We start from the raw sequence: 23,756 nt of genomic DNA, 5'->3' as shown, positions 1-23,756 counted from the left end.
GTCTCAGGAAGCCCATATCGAAATCAATTCATTCGTTTCAGAGAAAACTGGTCCATTTTAAGCATTTGAGTGTTCCAATTATTTGTTTGCATCGGCATCATTGACATTTAATTGATTTGGCTCTAATGCCGAACTGAAATCGATTTAACGCGTATCAAAGCAAAAATTGCCGAGTCTAATTTTCTTCACGCCCACTGGGTCATAAATTTCAGTCCTCTCAAGATGTAATTCCGTCATTGACCGGTGATTTCAAATGTCCCATTAGTACCCTCAGCAAAAGCAGCAAACGTCCAGCTGCCTCCTTCAGACTCAAACGTGTCTATTGTTATTGGTGAAAACCTTGAAGGATTTGAACCGTAATTACCTCATCAAAACTTGGCGTTAAACATAATTCATTTATCAACGTCAAGATAAAGGAAGATTCTTCTGCTCGCCCCTGTTTGAGAAAATTATAAAAGTTATCGTTTCTGTATTAAAAAAAAAACGTTTAGGCCTACCCAAATAAAATTTTTATATGAATATGTAAATTCGTAATCTTTATCGACGCTTGACGTTATAGAATAGGCATGGACCACTCCAGTGGACCTTTGCGTGATAGAGGCCAGTATCCATAATTTTCGGCGAAGAATCAATCGTTTTAATCCAGCTCGTCAAATTGACAAGGTACAGACAGTCTAAGTAATAGTTTGCCGAGGAATTATCAAGCTTTATCTAGGACCCACCCATCGAATCTCCTCTCCCGAGAGGTTATCGCAGAGGACTTCGAGCTAGGAAACTTTTTTTTTTTTTTTTTTTTTTTTTTTTTGTGACGAGTTGGGGAGGGCGGGGGAGAGGATATTGGTAGATGGGTGGTAGTGGTCCCCTTCCAGGACCTACCGAGGTTGTCGAACTTTATCACTTCGGATTTCTGATGGCGAGGAAATAAATAGATAAGGATAGTATCTCTACAGGGAAACCCTTGTTCCGCTCTTCGCGTCTGAAAGTAAATTCGTATCTTTTGTCAAATCTTCTCGAAGAAACTACAATTCTGCATATTCTTTGGAGTTTATTTTTTGTTTAAAACTTTCAGTTTTATCACAAACAATATGGTTCCAAAAAGCCTATAATAAATACCCTTAATACGGATAGGGAATGTCTAATTGCAATAAAGAGACTCATGACATTTGGCCTACCGTTATCTTTCATTTTGAAAAAGAGGTTGGATTCACATGAGATTCTTGTATTTTTGGCGATCTTCATATTCAGTGTGGAAGTTTGACTTCTTTGAGCCTTCAAGTATCAAGATACAAACCTGCATACGAGAAAGCGCTGCACTTTCAGAGTAATGTGACTAGGAAATACTGAGTATGCCTACATAATGTGACTATTTCATAAAGAACCTCTCAATAGAGTTTTCTCAGTCGACTGCTAGAATGAAGGACCGCGTTGTTTTCAGACGATAGAAGACTTTGCTTATTAAAATCAGCTAGAAATGTCGCATCAAACATCGCACTGGAAATAATCAGAAGTTCTCCTCCGAAAGGCGTAGTAGAGCCGTACGACAAAGCTGCCACAGAAAAAGAAACGCCCCGGAGCCAGCAGAGTCTAGATCGGCGATAACAGGTGTTCGAGGAGGAGGAGGGCGTAGCGAGACATTCGGCTAAAACATGTGTAGCACTTTCCCCGTCATCGGTTAGTGTCACTACCCTTCCCTGTCATGTTGACAGAGTCAACTTGATAACAGTCCTCTCTACTCAATTAACGACTTTTAATGTGTGTCCCAATAGACACTCCCGACGGGTGATCAACAGCTACCCCCACCCCACCCCACCTCACCCCCCTTTCCCCCTCCGATTCTCCATCCCAGACTGTTGCCGTTTGAATTCGAATGGCCGTCTTTTAGTAGATACTTTAGCGATCTTTTCCGAAACGTGGAATTCTGCAGATTTTGGTCATGAGAAATGTGTTACTAATAGGGTTCGATCATAGAATATGGACGGAAGGTTAAAGCTCTGTCTCGCATTATCACACTATGATAAAACTTGATGTGAATCCCAACATTTATTTTCGTGTGAACTCCACGATCATATTTGCCGTCATTCAATCCGGGCTCAGCCTCTCTCCCAGCTGGTCCAAGGTTCGGGTCGGTACGTAACGTCCATAGCGATGGAACTTTCCGTTTTAACCTTTATCGTATATAACGGTCATTTTACTACGGTATGGGTACACTAATTAACGTAATAATCTCCATTTTTTTTATGAATATCGTACAATTATAAAATATATATATAATATAATATATATATTATAATATTTATTAATTATTATATATAGATATATTATATATTATTATAATTATACATATTATATACATACCTATATATATATTTATATATTTATACATACACACACACACACACACACACATATATATATATATATATATATATATATATATATATATATATATATATATATATATATATATATATGAAAGGTTAAACTAAAAAGGGAAATAGTTCAGTACATTTGTTTTAGTTATTATTGTTATTATTATTATTATTATTGATTAATTATATTATATTATTATTATTATTATTATTTAGTAGTAGTAGTAGTAGTAGTAATCCCAGACAGCCCCAAAATTGTTAATAAAACTTATCGGTTTTACCCAGTACTTACCCGGTGAGTACCTATTTTCAATGACCCACAGGGTCTATGTCAGTAAATACAACATTCAGCGTCATCTCCAGACGACCCTTTTCTACTTTGATCTCTCCAACAGACGTTCGGCGACATCTTCATGGCGACAGGCCGTTTATATCTCCGTTATTTCCTTCCCTATTTAATAAACATGTCCCCTATTAGGAAGCGAGTGCCATCATTGATCTTCTCCCGCCATCCCTCCCTATTAGTTTACTGTTGTACACTTTATAATGTGACACGTTGGCGCATGAATCACTCTAGAATACCATTAATGTAATTGCCGTGGAGTCTCGGAAATTATTTTCTTTCGTTAAGTTTCCCCTTTTTGCCTCTCTCCACATTTTATTCTTTCATATACGTGAACTATGGTGTTTTGTAAAATACCTTCTTTAATGTTACCTGAAATCTTTAAAGATTCCCAGAACGAAAAACTCATTGGATCAGAGGATGTTTAATTGTATTATATTCGAGATCTTTGATAGGCTCTTCTTTTGACGTTTGAAGGGTCTACCCAATAAACATGCGTGAAATTCCGTCACCATAAGCATGCCTCTACATTTGTGTTTAGAGAAGTAGTATCTCTCTCTCTCTCTCTCTCTCTCTCTCTCTCTCTCTTCTTTCTTCTCTTCTCTTCTATCTCTTCTCTCTGCTCTCTATTCTTCTTCTTCTTCTTTCTTCTTCTTCTCTCTCTCTCTCTCCCCTTTTCTCGCTTCTCGCTCTCTCTCTCTCTCTCTCTCTCTCTCTCTCTCTCTCTCTCTCTCTCTCTCTCTCTCTCTCTCTCTCTCTCTCTCGCTTCTTCTTCTTCTCTCTCCGCTCAAAGGCTTAAAAAATGTCCTAGGTTATTTGGCCCCCAACAGACAAATTTGCCTCTCAGGGAAGTGGGATATTTACGAGATTTAGGGTCGGGCCAGAATGAGAAAGCTAATATTAGTTAAACCCGCTTAAAGAGAGACGGGATTAAGCGTTTGAAAGTTTCGTAATTTTGTTGACTCGAAAAAAGGAGAGCAATGTTTCTTCGTAAAGAGGGATTTATTTTAGCACATCCTTAAACAAGAAAAAAATTGAAAATGAGGGGAATGAAAATTAGTTTTAAAATTCCAAACGGTTTTCTGGTCTTGAACAGCAGTTGGTAAACGTAATTGCAAACTGGTATTTTATCGGCGTCTTTGTGAAGAAGCCTGTTATTTGCCGACACTTGCTTAACGAACAAGATTAATGAGTTTCTCTTATCTTCCTTTTTTTCTTAATCCTTTGACCTTATGCCTTTTATTTCGTACGAATTCATTTTGCTTTTCTCTCGGTTTTCACCTCGAAGCAATAGGCATGTCCCCTTTATTTTACGCACGTAATACTACCACCACCACTATTAATAATAATAATAATAATAATAATAATAATAATAATAATAATAATAATAATAATAATAATAATAATAATAATAATAATAATAATCTATTCAAATCCAGATTACATGAATTATAAAAAAATTTCCATATCACGTTATGTAATCGCAAAAAAAAAAAAAAAATTAAAAGGCGAGTGGCTTCCCCCAATCAGCCATTAAAAAATAAAACAATTTTTTTTATTAGTTTGTGTATAGAATTTCAATGGATAGTTCTGGTAGAAAAAATTGTAAATATCAAACACCACATTTCCACTAGTAAAAAAAAAAAAAAAAAAAAAAAAAAAAAAAAAAAAAAAAAAAAAAAAAAAAAAAAAAAACTCCAAGTAAGGCCTGTTTTTACAGCGAAAAATGACGTTTCTTAGGAAGATTGACAACTATGGCCATCAAACAGACATAACATTCGCAAGAAGAGTCCGTGAGGGTGCTGGATGTCATTCAAATGGAAAAATGCTTAAAACGCAAAATATTGGCCTCCTATTTATTTTTTTTTCTCCTTTCTTATCTTTCTTTTTCTTTTCGTATTTTTGGATTTTATGCGTAGCAGTTTAGTTGAAAAAATTTAAAAAAAAATCCAGTATATGGAAGGTAACGACATGAGCGCGTTCAGTTACATTTCGAATGAAATGTTTTAGATGAATCTGTTTTCTGTTGTGCCTCTTTGTGATGGGTTGTTCAAGTTATTAAATGCACTTCTAACATTGAGTAAATAAATAAAACATGAATAAGTCAATATTCTTTGGATGGAAAAATAATCAGACTCCGAAGCAGACGCCTTATGTAAATGCTATAAATGCAGCGAAGAACTATAAAAATGGTAGTCGCCTCCCAGCGGGGACGAAAGCAGACAAACAACTGACAGATCCCAACAATCATTATGAAGGTTTAACGAGGCGTTGCAGCCAAATACACTCTCTTCAAAACACATGTCAACGGGAGACGAGCATCAATTTTGAGGCCTTCCTGTCAATACCAATTAAGTCGAAGGTATGAGCAGGGATACCTGAATCAACTAGGCTACTCGGCTTGCTCAAAGTACATTGCTTTACCCCGCCCAAAACTTGTTGCTTGATGTCAAATGTTAACTAGATTTTTTGCGTCTGGGAGTTTTAATTGCTTCGGGATTAGCATTTGACTGACACTGATTTTAATACGGTCTTGGCCAGTCAGTGTGAATAAGCACGCGTGGTATCGCGTAAAAAACGAAGTCGTAAAAGGGTGGGTGGATGGGGGGTTGGGAGCATGCCTTGTGTGCTCAAACAAAACAAGTTTTCCTCGACGTCCTTTATCGAGACAAGAACGCATCCGTCAGGCGTCATCCTTAGCAGATGACAAGTTTGCTGAAGGTGACACCCTCAACCTTTAGGTGATCAAGCTTTGTTCATGTCAGAGTAACTTTTTCTTGTCGTTGGTTATTATATTTTATTGTAAGCACAGAGAAAGAGAATAACGAGGGGAGAAAAATTATTACTTAGAGTTTAAGTAATGCAGACACAAACACATTATTTATATTATCAAACTTGAAAAGGTATTCGCATTAATTTGAATACATTCTAAATCTCAGAACGATGTCGGTGGCGAGTATAGAGTTACCAGAAATCAGCCTGAGAGAATATTCAAAGAAAGAAAAAAATGGGGTCCGATTCAAGGAAAGGTGTAATTTGTAAGTGGCGAAATAGCTACCATTCTATTATGAGAAAAAATATCTCAGTGCCTATATAAAGTTCTCGAGCCCTACTTAACCGCTTACTTTTTTATAGTTCGTAATTCACATCCGTATACAGAAAAAATGAGAGTGAAAGAGAGTGTGAATCTACGGGTTCCTCACGCAATATTGTAGACAGGTTCAGATCTGGATTCCATAGCAAAAAGAAAAAAAAATAGACCTATTTGATGTAAGAATATCGACAAAGTCATTTGAAAAGGGAGATATGGTTGTAGGTGACGCGAAAAAGCGAAAATCAATTACCCTAAGAGCATAACCAAAACAAAACTGAAAATGAGTCCATTTGAGAAATTACCTTGCTCAAAATATTTCAAAAATTCCACTCTGGCTCTCCAGTCTCCAAGCACAGAGTTCCTGAGCAATGTTTCTCTCCAGTTTCTTATTCGATATTGATATAGATTACTGCAGAGCCTGAGATGTGTATATATGTAATGAATCCCCAGTTGTCTTTCATGTGTAACAGGTGTGTTAGTTTAAAATTGCAAGTGGAATGAAGATCAGTTTCCTAAAACATTTGAATTACGTCTTACTGATTTTTAAAGACGGTTCGTTCCCTCCATTGATTTTCTTTTCATCTCTCCTCCTACAGGTGGTTTGGCTGTTTGTGGGTTGGGTTCGGTCGCATCAAGACGGTCCCGCCCAAGATGACAGAGACAGGCGAGCGTACCAGAGAAGAAGGTGAGCAACAAAATGGCTTGAAAGAAAGGTTCCTATGTTGTCGCAAGGATGCCCAGAACTACCTTAGTTTCAAAAGACACTTTAGTCGTGAGACTTGGTCCTTTATTTCTGTCTGAAAACTGTGAGTTCAGAACAGTGGCATAAGACACCAGAAAGCCAGTCAGTCAGAACCCGAAGAAACACAGCTTTTCTATATCAATAACTGGAGAATGTAGAACTGCACTGCATCAGATTCCTATAATAGTCAGTGTGGACATTAGTTATGGAAGATTATTGTAATATTGCACTGAGTAGATGTAATTATATAGTTAGATCTGTATTTACTCTAGTTGTTTTAAAAGAAAAGTAATGACAGTATTGCTAATTTTGAAAGGTGCTTATGAATGGTATTGCTCCTTACACTCATTCATTTCATAGTGATAATAAAGGTACTAATTAAAGTACTCTTTTCACCCACAGGATGCTTGAGCGACTGGCCCTTCGAGGTTACGAGGCTCGAGAACGTGAGAGATTGGCCGCAGAGTTGTTGGCTAGACTTGAAAGCCACCACACCAGCACCAGTAGTCCATTATGGCGCCAACAGCCTGACCACCACCGGAGTCTCAGCAGACCTAACAGCCAAATGTTTCAAGATGCTCCATATCTAGAGGTGGCCTCTTTCGATCAAGTTTACCCACAGCTTGAAGTCCTTCGGGAGGAAGAGGTTGAAACTCAGGTAGAGGAGGAGCCTGAATTTGCAAAAGTTTCCATGGAATTGGAGGAGACAAAAGATGTCCTCCGTCAGTTCCTCATCAGAGAGATGTTTCCTGACAAGACAAAAACACGACGGCATGTTGCCGAAGAAACATTAACCGAACTAACGACTCGACGTTCTTCCACCCGTGAGGAGCGGAAAAAACTGAAAGAGGAGAAGAGGAGGAAAAAGGAAGAGAAGAAGAAAAAAAGAGCAAATAAAAAGAATAAAAAAAGAAAGCAGGAGCAGGAGTTTAAATCATATCTTAGAAACCAGAATATCAGTATCCATGAAGTTGATGGGGAATCTTTCTTCGACTGCTGTCCCTCAAAGATGATTGTGGTACAGAAGGCAGTAGGGAAAGCTTCTAATAACCGCGCCGTGGAAATTATGGAGACCCAAGACACATTTTATGAACGTGTCTGTCTAGACGAGGTGTTGGACAAGGAGTGTATCTTCCCCGCTCGCTCTCTGAAGAAGGGAGTGGTCACAAGATGCGCCCAGGAGTGGTCTTATTCCCAGGCATTTAGTCGCCCCTATGACAGTGCGGAGGAATTCAAAGTGAGCCACATCCAAGTACGTTCAGGGTGTTCTTGCCAAGTTAGTCTCACTCACAAGAAAAAGAGAAAAAGGAAAAGATGAGAATTAATGGACCTGGGCCAACGCATGAGTTTGCCGGCCCCTTAAAAGGTCTACTCACTTGCTATGAGAGTAGGGTGGAACTCAGTTCTGGAAAAAAGCTCTGTTGTGAGTTCGCCCACAAGAAAGTCCTCATTCTAAACTCTTGTTGGTGTTATGAAAACTTTATGTCTCCTGATCCACATTGACACTTAGTGTTTGGGAACAAGAACATTTACAGAAACTTAATATATAATGGTTAATGATAATTATCGTAGTGTTTGATTTCCATACTAAGACATTTGCACTAAGTGTTTTATATTTGCAGTTTGTAGCCATTTTCAAGTCTGAAGCTGCAACAGCAGTGCTGGCAGCAGCTGCTGTTGCAGCAGTGATTAATACATGGCAAAGTTTGTCCTTGTAGTCGCCTACATTAAGCGAAGATGATGATGAACGGCTACATAGACGACGACATCGATGTGAGTGTAGTAGCTCCCGAGCGTCCCAGCAGATGTCGCTAAAGAGGCCGGTGAAATGTAGTAGTTCCCGAGCGTCTCAAAAGTTAATTGTAAGAGGCTCACGGAGTGCAGTAGTGACCAAGACTTTCCAAAGCAAAATATCGCCTAGGAACTCTCGAAGCCCAGTAGTTCGTGAGCATCTCCAAGTATGTCATAAAGAGGCTCATGGAACCAGTGTCCACAGTGGCGCATTGGCCAGGCGACGGCCCGGACTTGGCCTACCCACGTAGCATAATTACCTCAGTGCTTCGCGCGTTTTAGATTATATTGTAAACAAAACCTTAAAAGTAAGCGAAAACGCGTGATGTACCTTTCGACGTGCCGGTTCGCCCGGTGAAAAGATAATCAACAGCTAACACACTCATTTTCCCAACTTCTCTTCTTCTCCTTCTTATTCTCTTCGACTTTGTCAAACGAAAGAAGAGAAAATAGAAATTTGCATTTTCAAATTGATGAATCTAATTGAATCTCATATTTGTCAGATCTTGTATTTATTATTATTGTTATCATTATTATTATGATTAATATTTTAGCATTATTTAGCTTCTCTTCATCTCACACGAATCCCTCTGTTCACTAATTATTGTACATAGAATTGGTGTGTATATTTTGAGTTTGACATGACAAATAAGCGATTCTTGTCTATTATTTTATGTATGATATAAAGGTTATATTTTTCTTTACTTTCATGTATAAAAAAATAAATTCAAATATTACTTTTCTAATCAGTGGCACAGGGAATGTTAATCCTCTATTGCCCTTACTCTATCTTCCGCTGTTCGAATTCTACTATTTCCTGTCCCTTCGTCCCTGACGTGGGACCCATATTCTTTTCCTCACTGCCTGATGCCTACCATCTCAGTCTCCACTCCTCCTTCCCCTGTTCCTCTCATCTCCTCTCCTGTTCGTTCCCTCCCTCCCTCCCTCCCTCCCACCCACTGCCTGAGAATTCTTAGTGGCCAAAGAGAGGGTCTGTTGTTTTGTACCTTCTTGTACTTCACACGCAAAACAATGACTTCACGGATGATTAATTTGTATCATTTCCGCAGAATCATGGAATCCTAACCTGTTAACGTTTCTATGTCAGCACCTTGTACCTTCGCCGTAAATAGCATTCATCTTCTTTTATGATAGACAAAGAGAAAACTAGCTCAATGAAAATATAGGAGTTAAGGGATCTGAGCCAACGCACGAGTTTGCCGGCCCAGTTCTAGATCACCTCAGATGTTATCGTATGAGAATCAGGTTAAACTGTTCTAGAAAGAAGAAGAAGAAAAAAAGAAATTCTCAAGCGTTTACCCACAATTATAGCTCAAGTCATCATTCTAAACTTTCTCTGGTGTTCTGAGAAGTTTGTGTCTTCTGGTCCATTTTGAACATGTGTTAGAGTGTGATTTGATGCAACACGACAAGGTACTTCTTTTCGATTGAACGGTGAATTCAAGGCCAGTCGCGAACACCTCCAAATTGACGTTGTCTGACTAATGACCAAGAGGAACAAACGCTATTTCAGCTTAAAAGAAAACGATGATGATAAGATATTAATATTCTGCCCACTTCCTAACAGACAGTCCCGGTGCATATACATATATATATTTATATATACCAAAGTTTCTGTAGAGATCTTACAAGCGTTCATTGTTTCCTCCACTCATAGTTGAGGATGCATTTGATTCTATTACTTGTACTCGATGAATAGTTCCGTGTCTTCTTGAGCTCTGATTGCAAGCATTCTTCCAGTTGCGAGGAATTATCCCCAGTCATGAATAGGAAGGAAAAAAAATTGTACTCCTGTCTTGAACTGCTTTGTCTTCACTTATAACCTGAAGACCATGGCTCGCAGTTTAAAAGATGTCGTTATAGAAAACAAGTCGAAAATCACGTAAAGTTGGTGGTCTGACGTTCAGCTTTGTATTGCTTCTCGTCCAATTTATTCCTTGGGTTTTGACTAAATTTAACTCGAGGTCATAAATTTGTCTAATTCCAGTCCAGTCATTGTAATTGTTATGCGAGTTTTAACATCCATATAATACTGGGAATTGTTAAAGAGTTTGATATTGAAAACTTCATTGACCACGTTACAAAATTATAATGTACCAAATATAGAACTTGTGATAGCAATAGAATTTATATTTGGATTTTCGTGATTTTTCTGTACATAATCGGAAGTACATCAACGGAGACAGACACAAAATATGAAGGTAAAACTAGAATAACCTCTTTACCAAATATCTGTAGGCATATTATTCTTGAAATTCTCAACCAAATGATAAAAAAGGAGAAATCCTGTAATGTCTTCAAGATAGCCAGTTCATGAAAACCACTTTCATGTCCCCTTCAAGCCCAACAGTATTCCTTTTCGAAAAACACCTTATTTACCTAACTTAAAACTGCAACTTATTCTGGTCCAAATTGTTCCCTTCGTATTGTATAAACCTCCTGTTTTGTTAACACTTTATTTTTAAGTATTATTTTCCCGTTTTTTTTATTTCATTTTATTTTCCATGTGATTCATAACTGTTGAACAGCATTTTTTATTTTTATTTTTCCATTTTTTATAGAAAGTTTTATCCTATGTGACATGTGTCAAATATTTGTATAACCAATGTTCATGTGCCATCTAATGATATTTTAAAACGTCATTTCTAAATCATTTTGAGTAACAATATTATTATTATTATTATTATTATTATTATTATTATTATTATTATTATTATTATTATTATTATTATTATTATTATTAACCTAATGTGTTCTGTTTGTGTGTTCATATCGTTGCAATGTCCTATGTAAGTTGTGCACAGGAAATCCACAGATGTTATTTTTAGTTTCTTTTTTCTTTATTATTATTATTTTTATTATCATTATTATTGTTATTATTATTATTATTATTATTATTATTATTATTATTATTATTATTATTATTATTATTATTATTATTATTATTATTATTATTAATTAAAAGCCACAGTAGTGTTAAAAATATTTAAGCTCAGAGTTACAATGTTAAGGAGAGACTTTCATTCTGATGATGGACACGGAGTAGTATCTGCAAGTCTCTCCTTAACTCTTTGGATAAATATTTTTTAACTATTGTGGCTTTTAATTCTTGATATTATAGCCTCGTTACATGGGTTCCTTGGTTCATTATCATTATTATATTATTAGTAATTCGTGAGTCTGCAGAAATCAAACTATTATTATTATTATTATTATTATTATTATTATTATTATTATTATTATTATTATTATTATTATTATTATATCATAAATTTTACTGAGTATCAAAAGAGAATGGTTATTATTAAGACTGTAATAGCATGGTAAAACTGTTTGGATTCCTTGTAATGTTATTTGTATGTGACCTTGGTTATTTGTACTTTACGTATGTATAACTTCCCTCAAGGGCCCCTGTGCCTCGTGTTTATATATTCCACTCAGAAAAAAAAAAGAGATCATTATTATCCCAGAACATCCCTATTCTAGGAAAAACAAAACTTTCCGGGTCCATTTTTATAAACTTGAAACAAACCATACAAGTTCATTTCAGGGTATTTTAGATAATCTCTCATTGTAACACAAAGCAGCTTCCGAGATTCTGTTCGAGTTCGTTCGTCGATGTGCACACCACACAATAAATTGATGAGATTCAGGCTTTTCCCCTTTATTTATATTTTGTATTTAGAGTCGGTGTTCCCCTCGTTGAGGCTCGACTAGAATTTCGGAATTTGCTTTCTCGTAGAATACCCGCCCAGAGTCATAACCTCTGATTACTGGCCAACGCAGTTGACAGCACCGTAATTCATCTCATCTAATTTGCGAAAGTTGCGTGTTGAGAAGCATTGATTGTGTATTGCAGAATTATAGGATGCACAGGTCTTCAGAGAAGCTACAAATGGTTGTATTAATGTACTTCATTCATATTAGAAAGTATTTTTTGTAGGTACGATAATCTTGTTAACCGTGTATGATATAACCTTGTGCGTTATGGCGTCGCATCAATAAGCGACATGTTTACTTGTGGCAATCTAGCCTGAAAACGATGAATATCAATGTACCAATTGGTTTCTATAAGTGACAGTTTACAAACCTCTCACCGTTGTCCAAAGGGGGAAAAATAAAGTTGCTGTAACTAACCAACCTATGTAGTACCCTTGGAGAGGCAAGAAGAGAGATTTGAAATGGAGTCATAAATCAGCGAAATCCATCATTCGCTGTGCTAAATTTTTTTTCTCTCTTTCACTTCATGAAACAGCTTCAGACCTTAAAGCTGCTGTCTTTGCTGGCCTTGGAATCATTCCGTATCTTCTCATGAGAGTGAAATCATAATTTAATGCCAGCCCCTAAAGGAATCTGAAGTTTGTGTAAGGATATTACTCATTGCCAGATGGAAAAGCCAGTAAATAAAATATTATAAAGCTGTGTTTTAGTGTTTTTATTCTTTTCCTTTTTCCCAAATTTTTTTAAGTAATAAACAAGATACAAAAAACTTATCAAAAGACTGTAGAAAAAAATTTGTGAAGGCAAATGAAAAAGTTTCATGTGTCTATAAAACTAAATATATAGTACATATTCTCTCTCTCTCTCTCTCTCTCTCTCTCTCTCTCTCTCTCTCTCTCTCTCTCTCTCTCCTCTCTCTCTCTCTCAATCGGAAAGGAAAAAGCACAAGGTTAACAGATGTTAATAAGGAGGAATGTGAAAGGTCCAGCCAGTAACAGCTACTTGCCCATTCCAAGGCCTGGGGAAATCCTTTCTTTTCTCTAAATACTTTTTTTTTTAGCACCTCAGTGGTGTGGTCGGCATGGTCTTGACCTGCCACCTCGGTGGCCGCGAGTTCGATGCTCGGGCATTCCATTGAGTTGTTACAGATGTGTATTTCTGGTGATAGAAGTTCACTCTCGACGTGGTTCGGAAGTCACGTAAAGCCGTTGGTCCCGTTGCTGAATAGCCACTGGTTCCACGCAATGAAAAAACACCATACAAAAAATAAATCCTTTTTTCCCCAGACCCACGTAAAATAAAGGAGAAATCAGGATCTCCATTTTGCAAAATGAATCTCGCAGTCAAAACTTTTAAAATGGAAGTTTAGAAATGAAAAAGACCCAAGTTAATGATCACAGATCATAAAGGGTAAACAGCGACAAATTAAGGAAAATAATAAATTTAGTGTCATTATGCAAATAAGTTGGTCTGTTACGGCATAAGAGACTGATGTAATTGTTTTAACAAATTTAATGCGAAGCTTCGCTTTCTAGATGCTCGTTAACTTAACGTCGTTTAGAAAGTTGTTTGTAAACATGCAGTTGCTGGGCAGAAATGGTCTGCTTTACCCATAACCCCACCATCTCGTTAGTCGTTAACTTCTCACCCAGGCGGACAGATTTCCTCTCCTCCTCTTTGTTATTGAGTGCAAGAAAGGGCCTTCACATAATGTATTTGCGAAATGCAAGGTTCAGGGGGACAGGTAAAACGTTTAATGGTAATTTAAATTTTTTTTTTTCCGGTTGTTTCCTCATACACCCACCCCCCCCCCCCCACACACAACTTCCCAAGATCACCCTGGATAAAGTCGAGGTTAAGATGACCAGCAGCAAGCAAGGAGGCAGTTGCCGTCACTAAGTGTCGCTGTAAGCTTGCTTGCTTGCTTGTGGTTCCGCGTAGTGCCTATTCTATGGAAGTGGGATGGATTTTGTTTTGCAACAGAAAACGAAGTTCATCGGAGATTACCAGACGCAAAGGAATAATGTGAGGTAATTTTGTGTCCAAATTCTTATAAGTCTTTCTTTTGTCATCTGGTGGAGGTTCACACAAACCACCTTTTTTATTTGGTAACAGATCCTTTCATATTTAGCTACTAGATAGTAATCGACTAATCCGCCTACTTGGATCACATGCTGAATCCATATTGTTAATATGTGGTTGCATAATTATGGTAGTTTTCAGTGGTTTGTTCCTACTGAGTAAGGCACAGCAAGTTTTTTTTTTTTTCATGTGTTATGACTCATGATCTTCATTCGTTTTTGTAATACCCTGGCCCATTGACAATGTTTTTCTAAAGGTATCGACCATTAACTTGACTTTTGATATACCCTGGTAATTGTGATTCCTGTGGGAAAAAAAATATTTAAAACTGATATAAAAGGAACGCTCCCATGTCATAATGATGTAAACCTAGTTTGAGATTTCTCCAGCAGCTATAATACACACTGTGCCCTAGATTAGGATAATATCCAGTTTTTCCCGATCATAATTTGAGAGCTAGCTAGTTTGTTTTAACTGGTCAACGCAGTAGTCAAGGAAAGTTTAAATTGTTGCATAAGGTATTTTGTAAATGCTCGCACTTTTTAACTACATTGTGGTCAGTGGCGTTCCTGAGGGGCGGGGCTGGGGACCTGTTTGAAGTTTCCCCCCGGACCCCAAAGTGAGGGGGCCCCCAAAATGCGAAATTTAATCATTGCTGCTATGACAAGAGAAGCTAAATCCAGTGGATCCAAAATGGTCAAGGGTCCCCTTTTTATTTGGACCCGAAAGTTTGGGGCCCACTAAAGGGCCCTAATTTCCAATGGGGGAGGGGGGGCCTCCCAATCGTAGACCCCATTATAGACCTTCTCATACGGATCGGAGGAGGATGGGCAACGTTGATTTGGGTAAGGGCAGGACTGATCTAAGGCAATTGATTACTGGTTATAGGGGTCTTAATTCTCCTCTGAGGGCCCCCACAATGGCCTTATTTGCCCAAAAAATATACATTCAAATGATTCAATGAATCTGGCCATCAGAGTACATTACTGTTATCCTCATTTTCACCTTTTATCATTATGATTAACTGGTTTAAGTAGATCTTCAATTATTCAATGTACACCTTGTTTTAAGATATAAAATTTCTCAAATTTGCATTTACAAGTGCCTTTAAACTGATCCTACAATTGCTCATATTCTAAAAAAATTTCCGGTGGGCTTACAGCGGTCCCCCCCCTCCCCCCCAAAATACCCCAGCTGTTTTGGCTCGCTTTGCTCGCCTCCCACCCCATAAAAGGGGTCCCAAATGGGATTGTAACCCCCACCCCCCCGTCCCCAAAATGTCTAGGAACGCCCCTGAATGTGGTTCCTTTTTATTTCCCACAGATTTCGTGTGGAAAAATGAGAGAGAGAAATCTTCTACATTTGTAAGATGCCATTACTAATTTTGAAAAAAACACTAAAAACTAATACATTTAAAACTAGTCTTGGACTGGCTTGATATTAGTTACCTGATCCTTTATCAAATGGCTAAACCCATAATGCGAAGGGTGGTTGCACACATTTTATTGTTTCCAGAGGGATTCGTTGCTACTGAGTAAGCCACAGTAAGTTCATGTTTTCCATGTAAGAAGGTCTAGGGAATGGTAAGTAATGTATGTTAATAGTTTGAGCTTCATGAGGTCTTGATGGTTGGATCTAAACTTAGTCCAGATTCCACTGAGATGCAGATTTCCATCATAACGCTAGAGACCCCCCGGACAGTGCTACCTCACCTGCAAGGTAATTAAAACTTTTCAAGTACAGGCCCATTACTCAAAACGTCCACAAAAGTTCCACAAATTGAGTTGTATGAAAGCAAGAAGGGAACTTGCATCATACACTTTTAAAATCTAAAAATATACAAAGGGGTTTTGTTCTTTGAAAAATCGTACGGCGGTAAAATTAACGAAGTGACTAGTTCATCGCAGGAGCATCATTTGAGGAGAGGGAGGGCTTGGGGAACTTAACCGCCCACCCCCCACAAGATATATTTTGCCACTTAGCCTTTAAAATAATAACAACAACAACAACAACATTATGCGGGTGGGTGTGGCAAACCTGTCTGCTGCTTTATTGACTCATTACAGCTCTTATATGGCTTCAAAATGCTACAGAATCGCACAAATTTCCAAAAAGTTCTCGGTGGGCTTACTGTGCCCTTCCCCAACCCCACACACAGCAATAAGGGTATTTCTACAGAAGCAGTCCGCACGAACTGCAAGGAACGTAACCGAGGATACGACATCCACTAGGGATTGGGGCGTCCAATGTATTTCGCCGTGTTTAGTACTGGCCCCTGGGGAGGTAATTACAGTCGTCCGAATAAATATTACTTAAAATTCTTGTTCAGTAGGTAAAACTGCATAGAAAAACCGCAAGTGCTATAGTCTAGGCAGCCGCGGATAAGTACCCTAGATCTACCGCAATAAGTTCTAAACTTTTGCCTCCCACCTTACAAGAAAAATCTGAAATGACGCCACTGATGCATCACACGCTGTCAGAATCAGAGCTAAAGAGCATAGTTTGGAAATGCTCTTGATTAGAAGAGACAAGCAGACAGCCAACTTTGGTGAAGATTTTGCTAAGGTTTTCCAACTCTGAGAAATGATGTTTAAAAACCCCATGCTTTCCTTTTCATAATTTATATTCGTCATCATGAAGTAGACCAGGTAGTATCTTTGGAGACCAGGGTGGGGGAATTAAGACGGGCTATTTGTCAAAGTGACAAAAGGCGTATACTGCAGTTATAGTACATTGTTCTAGGAAAATATAACTACTTTCAAATTACGATACCAAAATAAAATTAAATTGTAGCGACCCCAAAATAAATTTTATTCCAGGTCCCGTATTGGTAGAAATTCCCACAACATTTTGATTAGTATTTTCATAAATTGTTATAAATGAAAGGATTATGCAGAATTATCCATGAGTATGATAAAAAAAAAATTCCAGCAATAAACACTCCAGCAATTTATCAATACTAAGGAAAATTTATTATGGAATAAATTTTTGGGAATGGTGTGCGGGATAAGTATTGATTAGTACTATTTAAGACGGAAGACTTCTCCTCCCACCTTAGAGAATAAGTTAAAGTATCTTAAAGGTCTATTTTGAGGGTACCAATAAATGAGCCCTATATGCGAAGGGTGGGGGAAATTACTCAGTGGTAAAGTAACCACATACTTTAATCAAATGAAAACGTCATTCAAGGGAAACATTAACTACTATAAATTCTGGCGATAGTTCACTCTCGACGTGGTTCAGAAGTCACGTATAAAGCCGTTGGTCCCGTTGCTGAGTAACCACTGGTTCCATGCAGCGTAAAAACACCATACAAACTAATAACTAGAAGAGCTTTCAAAGACCACTTATCTCTGCAAATGCAAAGTACTGTAATCCGTATCCTTGCTCCTTGAAAGGTTCCTTATCCAGATGCGGATTACTTAAAAAAAATGTAAAAGCTTGTTGCTGCCCAGAGCCACTTTTTGTTAATTTTTAATGAAAACCCACTCTCGCCTTTCTGCTAACAAGCAGCCAAAAGGAAAAAATCTCCTCTAATTTGCTGTAAGTAGGAGAAAAAAATAGCATGAAACATACTCTTCAAGTACAGTATCTAAATTATCACCCTTTTATCAAGGGTTATAAATCGGAAGATATTAATTTTACTCTTAAATGTAGATAACTTTTTGAAGTTATGTTCAAAATAAGCAATTCTCTTTAGCTTCTACATTTCGGTGGTCTTACATCTTGGCCTCCTTGGATGACGGTGGACAAGAAATTAAGTTAAAGATGTATAAGAATATTTAGCAGGGTAAGATAAAGTATGGCAGCTAAAAGAAAAACTCTGTTAGAAGTTGTGCCACAAAGCATTACAGATACCTTGCTTTTTATGAAAGGTATCTGTGTTTTACAGTATAGGTAAAATAATGACCCTAAATCTGTTGCCAGCATTTTATTAATTTTTTTTAAAGTTTAATGCCACGGCTCATTTAGGAAAATAATCACTACAGAACTATGTGCCATCTTAATGTTCCTGAAAGTAATTTTATTTTTTGACTAGTGTCTTGTGAGACTGAAACTGCTTGACAGTCCTTTGAGAATTTTGATAAGTCTACTCTAGTAACAGATTTTGTAGAGTATAAATTTTAAATTAATTCGTTATGGTTAAGAAGTAAATTTTTGTTAGGCACTAGTACCAAACGCCAGCTTAACAGGAAGCATAGCAGCACATGTTGAGAAGAATTCCGTTACAAACTAAGAAAATAAGACCTGGCGAATTTAGTGGGACGTCTGGTTCGTTATAGCTGAAAAATGCTGAATACCAAACAAGGGGTCTCCTGAGTGGGCAATAACCTAACAAGCAGATTAATAACTGTCCTTTCTGTTCTTAGGAACTGCACTTTAAGTTCAACTCGATATTTTGAGGCTAGGCACGATTTGTCGTGCCCTTCAGTTGAAAAGCGATAGCTGCTACCTCTGCAGGACGTTCCGAGATCTTTTATATAATTCAAATGGCATTATTTAGAATACATATTGAGGGAGGTGGTTTTCTTAAACATTTACAACCAATTCTTCGCTGTGTTCCCATTCAGAATGACAGTAGTAAAATTATAGAGGGAAGAGAAAACTGGTGGTCTCAGACTCGAGGGATGGTACTAGACACAGTCCCGAAACTCGGACCAAGTTAACTCCATCCTCCTATACTGCCTAGATAGTAAAACGATAAACATGCCGTGTGAATAAACATACCATATGGACGTTAGGTTCAAGTACTGTACTTATGATGTATGCATGAAATAATTAGTGCCTAATTTTATTTGAGATTTTACCTCCTCAGTTCCAGTGGTCTTTGTCCAAGGAATTATTTTCAGTGCAGATGACCACAGCAAGTGTGATAATGTATAGTATAAAAAAAGAAAAATGATCACCCCATCAATGTAGACTATATATGGCGGTAATTGTCCCTTCAGTTCCTTGTACATATAGGATTCTTGCAAAACTTTTGCTCTGTCATCTAGATGGCAGGTATTACTTGAGATAAATTTGTATTTTTCACTGGTACTACACAAAATTCCTAGTCTTGCAATGGTTCTTTAGGTGAATTTATTTACCAAAAGCAACAGATTAAAGGGAACACGTTGATCTCCTTGGTCTGTAACAGGCCAAACCAAATGAAACGTAAATAAGTAACACAAACATAGTGGATTTTCTGTTTTCTCATTATTGAATATATTTAATACAGTCCACATCTTGTCCCTTCCTAAGGATTCTTTCACAGAACTAAGGATCCTGATGATAATTTCCAACATTATGTTCGTAAGTACGTACTCTTGCAGAGAACTTCTGATGCCTGCTACACCAGCAGCAGTGGTGTTCTACAGAATGTACCCAGGGAGAACTTGTAACGTAAAATTAATTGTAATTACTGTACTGAATTTCTAAACTAAATTTTTTCCCGTGAACTGCCCCGTAAAAATTAATTCACGATTTATCTTATATAGCATACAGTAATAGTTTTGCAGTTTTCATTCTTTACGTAGTGGAGAGCTAAGTATTCCACATTTTTAGTAGTTTTGCATAATTATCATATTTAAATGACTAATGAACCATTTTACTCCATATTTTTTCTTATGCTAGGTGAACCACATAACCAAGTATACAGTATCAAATCCTTAAATTAGCCTTGGGTTTTCATCTCTTCCCTTGAAGGTATAATGGAACTGATTTTGCTTAGTTTTTGTTTATCCATTCATATGTTAATAAGAGGTACGGCCAGAATATTCTATGTGCCGTGTGATAAGAGGCTTATACCATTTATGATTCACAATGCAATACTTTTATCTCTCTGGTACACAATCCATTACTAATTATATCATCATCCTCTTCAGTTCTTGGGCATTCAACTAGTTTATGACCTTTTAGCTATTTTCATTTGATATTTTTATAAAGAAAATATGCCACAATTAACAATATATAATAAAGAAAATTTGTAAAACTTTACTGACTTAGCCCTTTCTATATCTTTCCAGCGGGTTATTGTATCTGCTAGAAGTTAAAAAGACAGGTCAGGAGAATTGTCATAATTTGCATGTCACTCGACAAGACATCCCCAACATTGGTTATGTGGTTGGCTGATTGTGTAATGGGAAAAATATTACTTTAATTATTAGTGATTTATTTAGGAATTGATTCATCATCCTCCTCTAATAACTTTGCACAACTGTTGTAAGAGTGATTGGAACTGTGAAATGTTTTCGTTTTTGTTGTGGACATGAGTGTGTGGCAGTGTCGCCACTCCCTTGTTTTGTTTTTCTCACTCTGAGTATGGGAACGCTGCCCTGAATCTTTCGTCTGCATTTTGGTAACACTAAAAGACACATGTAAGAATCACGAATGCTCTCGAGTGTGAGGACGTCAACCGGTCCATCCTTCATTTTGGCTATTTTACCAAATTATTAATACAAATGATTATCTATCCCTTGCAAGGAATCTAACCCAGGGATCTAGTCCAGGAGTTCTGAAGACTACCTAGGTAAATTAATCAAGTCCAGGAGACTAGGCCTGGGAGAAATTTGGCATGATGTAATGAGTAATAAAGAAACAAGCTGAATACCAGGTATTTTCTTCAGTACCTCTAAAATGGAAATCGGCACTTCAATTACCTCCCAGTGGAAGACATCACCTGGCCTCATCAGTAATAAGACCCATACATACAAGGAATATCATGTAATGGCAGTTAGGACAGGCCTACCCTAATTCCCAGGCAGCGTAAAGGTCATTAGTCTTCATACCCACCGTGTCAACTATGACAAAGTGCCATTCTCCGACTCCCTGTCTCCAGGCAAGAAGACTGACAACAGTGCATATGTATACTAATATTATTATTCTTATTCTTATATCTTAATGTCATGGTGAGGGAAAAATCCCTCCCGCGACAATTGTACATATTAGTTATAATGTATAATCATGCACATATGAATTTTCTATGGACTCCCGATACATTTTCATGTCCGCAAGTTTTAGTCGCAAGATTTCTCGAGTTATATTTTTTCGAATAGAACTGGGCAGTAATTATTCCATGCATAGTACTATTCTGTAGCACTTGGATAGTAAAGAAGTGCTGCACTGTATCATTTGTTAAATCGGGTAGGGTATAGCACAAATTCTATTTATTTTTATGGATAATATAGTTTAATAACCTGTATTTGTCAAGTGCTGAATCCTGTAATAATTTTCATTTTCTGGATTATTTATTTCTGTGGCAGTTTGCCTAAGTTCATGACCTTTCAGCTTTAACTAGGGGTATTTTTTACATAAAATGTACATAATACAGAAGCATGGTGCTTAAAAATGTCAAAGTTCTCAATATTTATTAGTAAAAAAAATTTTTATTTGCAAATATTATCTGAATAATCTTTTCCATATCATTCCAGTGGGTACCAGCATCAACTTGGAATAAAAAAAAGACAGGATAGGTGACAAGTCGTCATTATTTTGTCACTCGTAGATGACATCCCTACACTATTTGATGGTATGTGGCTTAATGACTTTACATTGCTATATTGTATAACCATATGCTTATGCATTTCACAAGGGGTCATAATACTTATTTTCATTAAGTTTTGGGTGGATGACATCTGTTCTATCATCCATTTTTTAAAATGAATGTGGGCAGTGGGTAGAAATTTAAGCAAAGCTTCCTTTTTTCTAAATCTAAAGGCTGTAAATATTTAAAAGTACACATGAAAGCTATACAAAAGTGATAAATAAATCTGAAGGAATAGAAAATAAAATGGACACCCCTGAAATTAGATGTTGGCAGAAAGCTGGAATGAAATGTTCTTCTTTCTTAAGCATTTGGAGATCATATTCCACAACTGAACTAGGCAAAAACTATTCCACATTTCAGCTGTAGCCAAGACAAAAACTCCTAGCACACTGAGTAGTGCTAAAACTGATAATGGAAAACGACACTGTTTGCCGCAACAGCTGCCTGCTTAGTGTTGCAAGCATAAAATCTAGACCAGGTGTAAAAGATGGCAGGTGTGTGTTGTTGCTGTATATTTCATGCAACAAGTATATTGAACTCACTTTATCTCCACCATAAGTCAACATAAAAGAGCTGGGAAAAGAAACTTGACTGGTACCATAATTCAAGTTTGAGATGAGTCAGCACTTGAAGATCACACTGGAATAAATACTCCAGACAAGGAAAAGGAAACATTAAGACACTCGGATATAATAGCTCCATCTTTTTCAGAAACTATGTAATATTGCAAATAAGCTCTTCAAAAGTCAATTTCTTATTAAAGTTGAACCAAAAATCTTACGTCACTGATATTTCAAACCGTAACATTTAGACATGCATCAGGATGTAATGGAAAGCAATCTGGATTGTCCAATTACAATTTTTAACTTTTAAAAGGCTTAAGAATCATAACCCAAAGCCTACTCCACTCATAAATACATGCCAGATTCTGCAACCACATACAAGGCATGAGATGGAACAACGGCTAGAAGAGTAGCGCCTTAGGCAAATGCAAATGGTTTTCTTCACCCCTTGCCACAAGTCATATAATTCCGAAGTCTAAGAACAACTGAAAGGGCACTACTAAAGCTACAATAATGATCGTCAACACAAACCCTTTGGATTATACCCATTCAATTTTAAATTCATTTAATATATTGATGTAAAAGCAACAAATCGCAGTCTTAGTTTAGTTTACAGAAAAGTGCTACATGATTCACATGGTTATAGGCTAAAGCATCATGTGTACCTCTGCAACCTTATTATGAGCTTTTTGCAAGATTACTAGATAATTATGAGTGCATCATAAGTACCAAGGCCTGTACACAATCAAAATGTAACGACAGTTGCAGGTTATCTCGGCAAACTTACAAAGATGGCTTGGAGAGTAGCTTCTTAATGAACCTAACATAGCAGGGGTAATTAATTAAATTCAGCCTGTAGTACTTTAGGTAATGAAGCAATATTTCCCTTCCTCCAAACAAGTAAATTTCCAAGGACAACTAATCTTCAGAATAAAAGTATTGATTTCATTAACAATGAAATTTTTAATCTCTTAGAAGGTGGTCAAGATCTAAGGGTCTATATTCTGTTTGTATGGTGTTTTTACGTTGCATGGAACCAATGGTTAATCAGTAACGGGACCAACGGCTTTAAGAGATTTCCGATCTGTCAAGAGTAAACTTATATTGCCAGAAATACACTTCTCTCACTCCTCAATAGCATGCCCAAAAATCGAACTAGCAGCCACCGAGGTGGCACGCCAATACCATACCAACCACGTAACTGAGGCGCTAAGGATCTATATTACTGCAGTTGCCAAACACCAGAAGCAAAATTTTGACTTTGCTAGGTCTAAAGGCCATTGAACAGAATTTAGGCTCTGGAAAGCATGACTGAGGCAACACAAACATCTCACCAGTTTGCTCCATATTGCTAATTCAGGTACATATTAGCATTGTTTTACAGCAAAAACATGTTATTACTGTAAAGGATGAGTTTATCCAGACCTCTGAGCCTAATAAAGGCTCTTGGGCAATAACTCAAATTTTGTTATTTTTTATAAGGGTGTTTTTGAAACAAAAATA

General features: G+C 37.1%; 1 protein-coding gene across 8 annotated transcripts in view; it reads left to right on the top strand.

Moving 5' to 3' along the window:
• Positions 1–12,784, top strand: part of LOC135206748 (UPF0430 protein CG31712-like) — a 687,024-nt gene extending 674,240 nt beyond the window's left edge. For all 8 annotated transcript variants that reach the window (XM_064238232.1, XM_064238230.1, XM_064238237.1 and 5 more), the window contains 2 exons: positions 6,403–6,491; positions 6,951–12,784. In XM_064238232.1, the coding sequence (XP_064094302.1) occupies positions 6,403–6,491; positions 6,951–7,866 (1,005 nt within the window). In that variant the 3' untranslated portion in view covers positions 7,867–12,784. The remainder of the gene's footprint in view (positions 1–6,402; positions 6,492–6,950) is intronic.
• Positions 12,785–23,756: the final 10,972 nt, after the last annotated feature.

This window comes from Macrobrachium nipponense, chromosome 31 (genome assembly GCF_015104395.2).
Source record: "Macrobrachium nipponense isolate FS-2020 chromosome 31, ASM1510439v2, whole genome shotgun sequence".
NCBI classification, from domain to species: domain Eukaryota; kingdom Metazoa; phylum Arthropoda; class Malacostraca; order Decapoda; family Palaemonidae; genus Macrobrachium; species Macrobrachium nipponense.
This window is presented reverse-complemented; position numbering and strand designations above follow the sequence as displayed.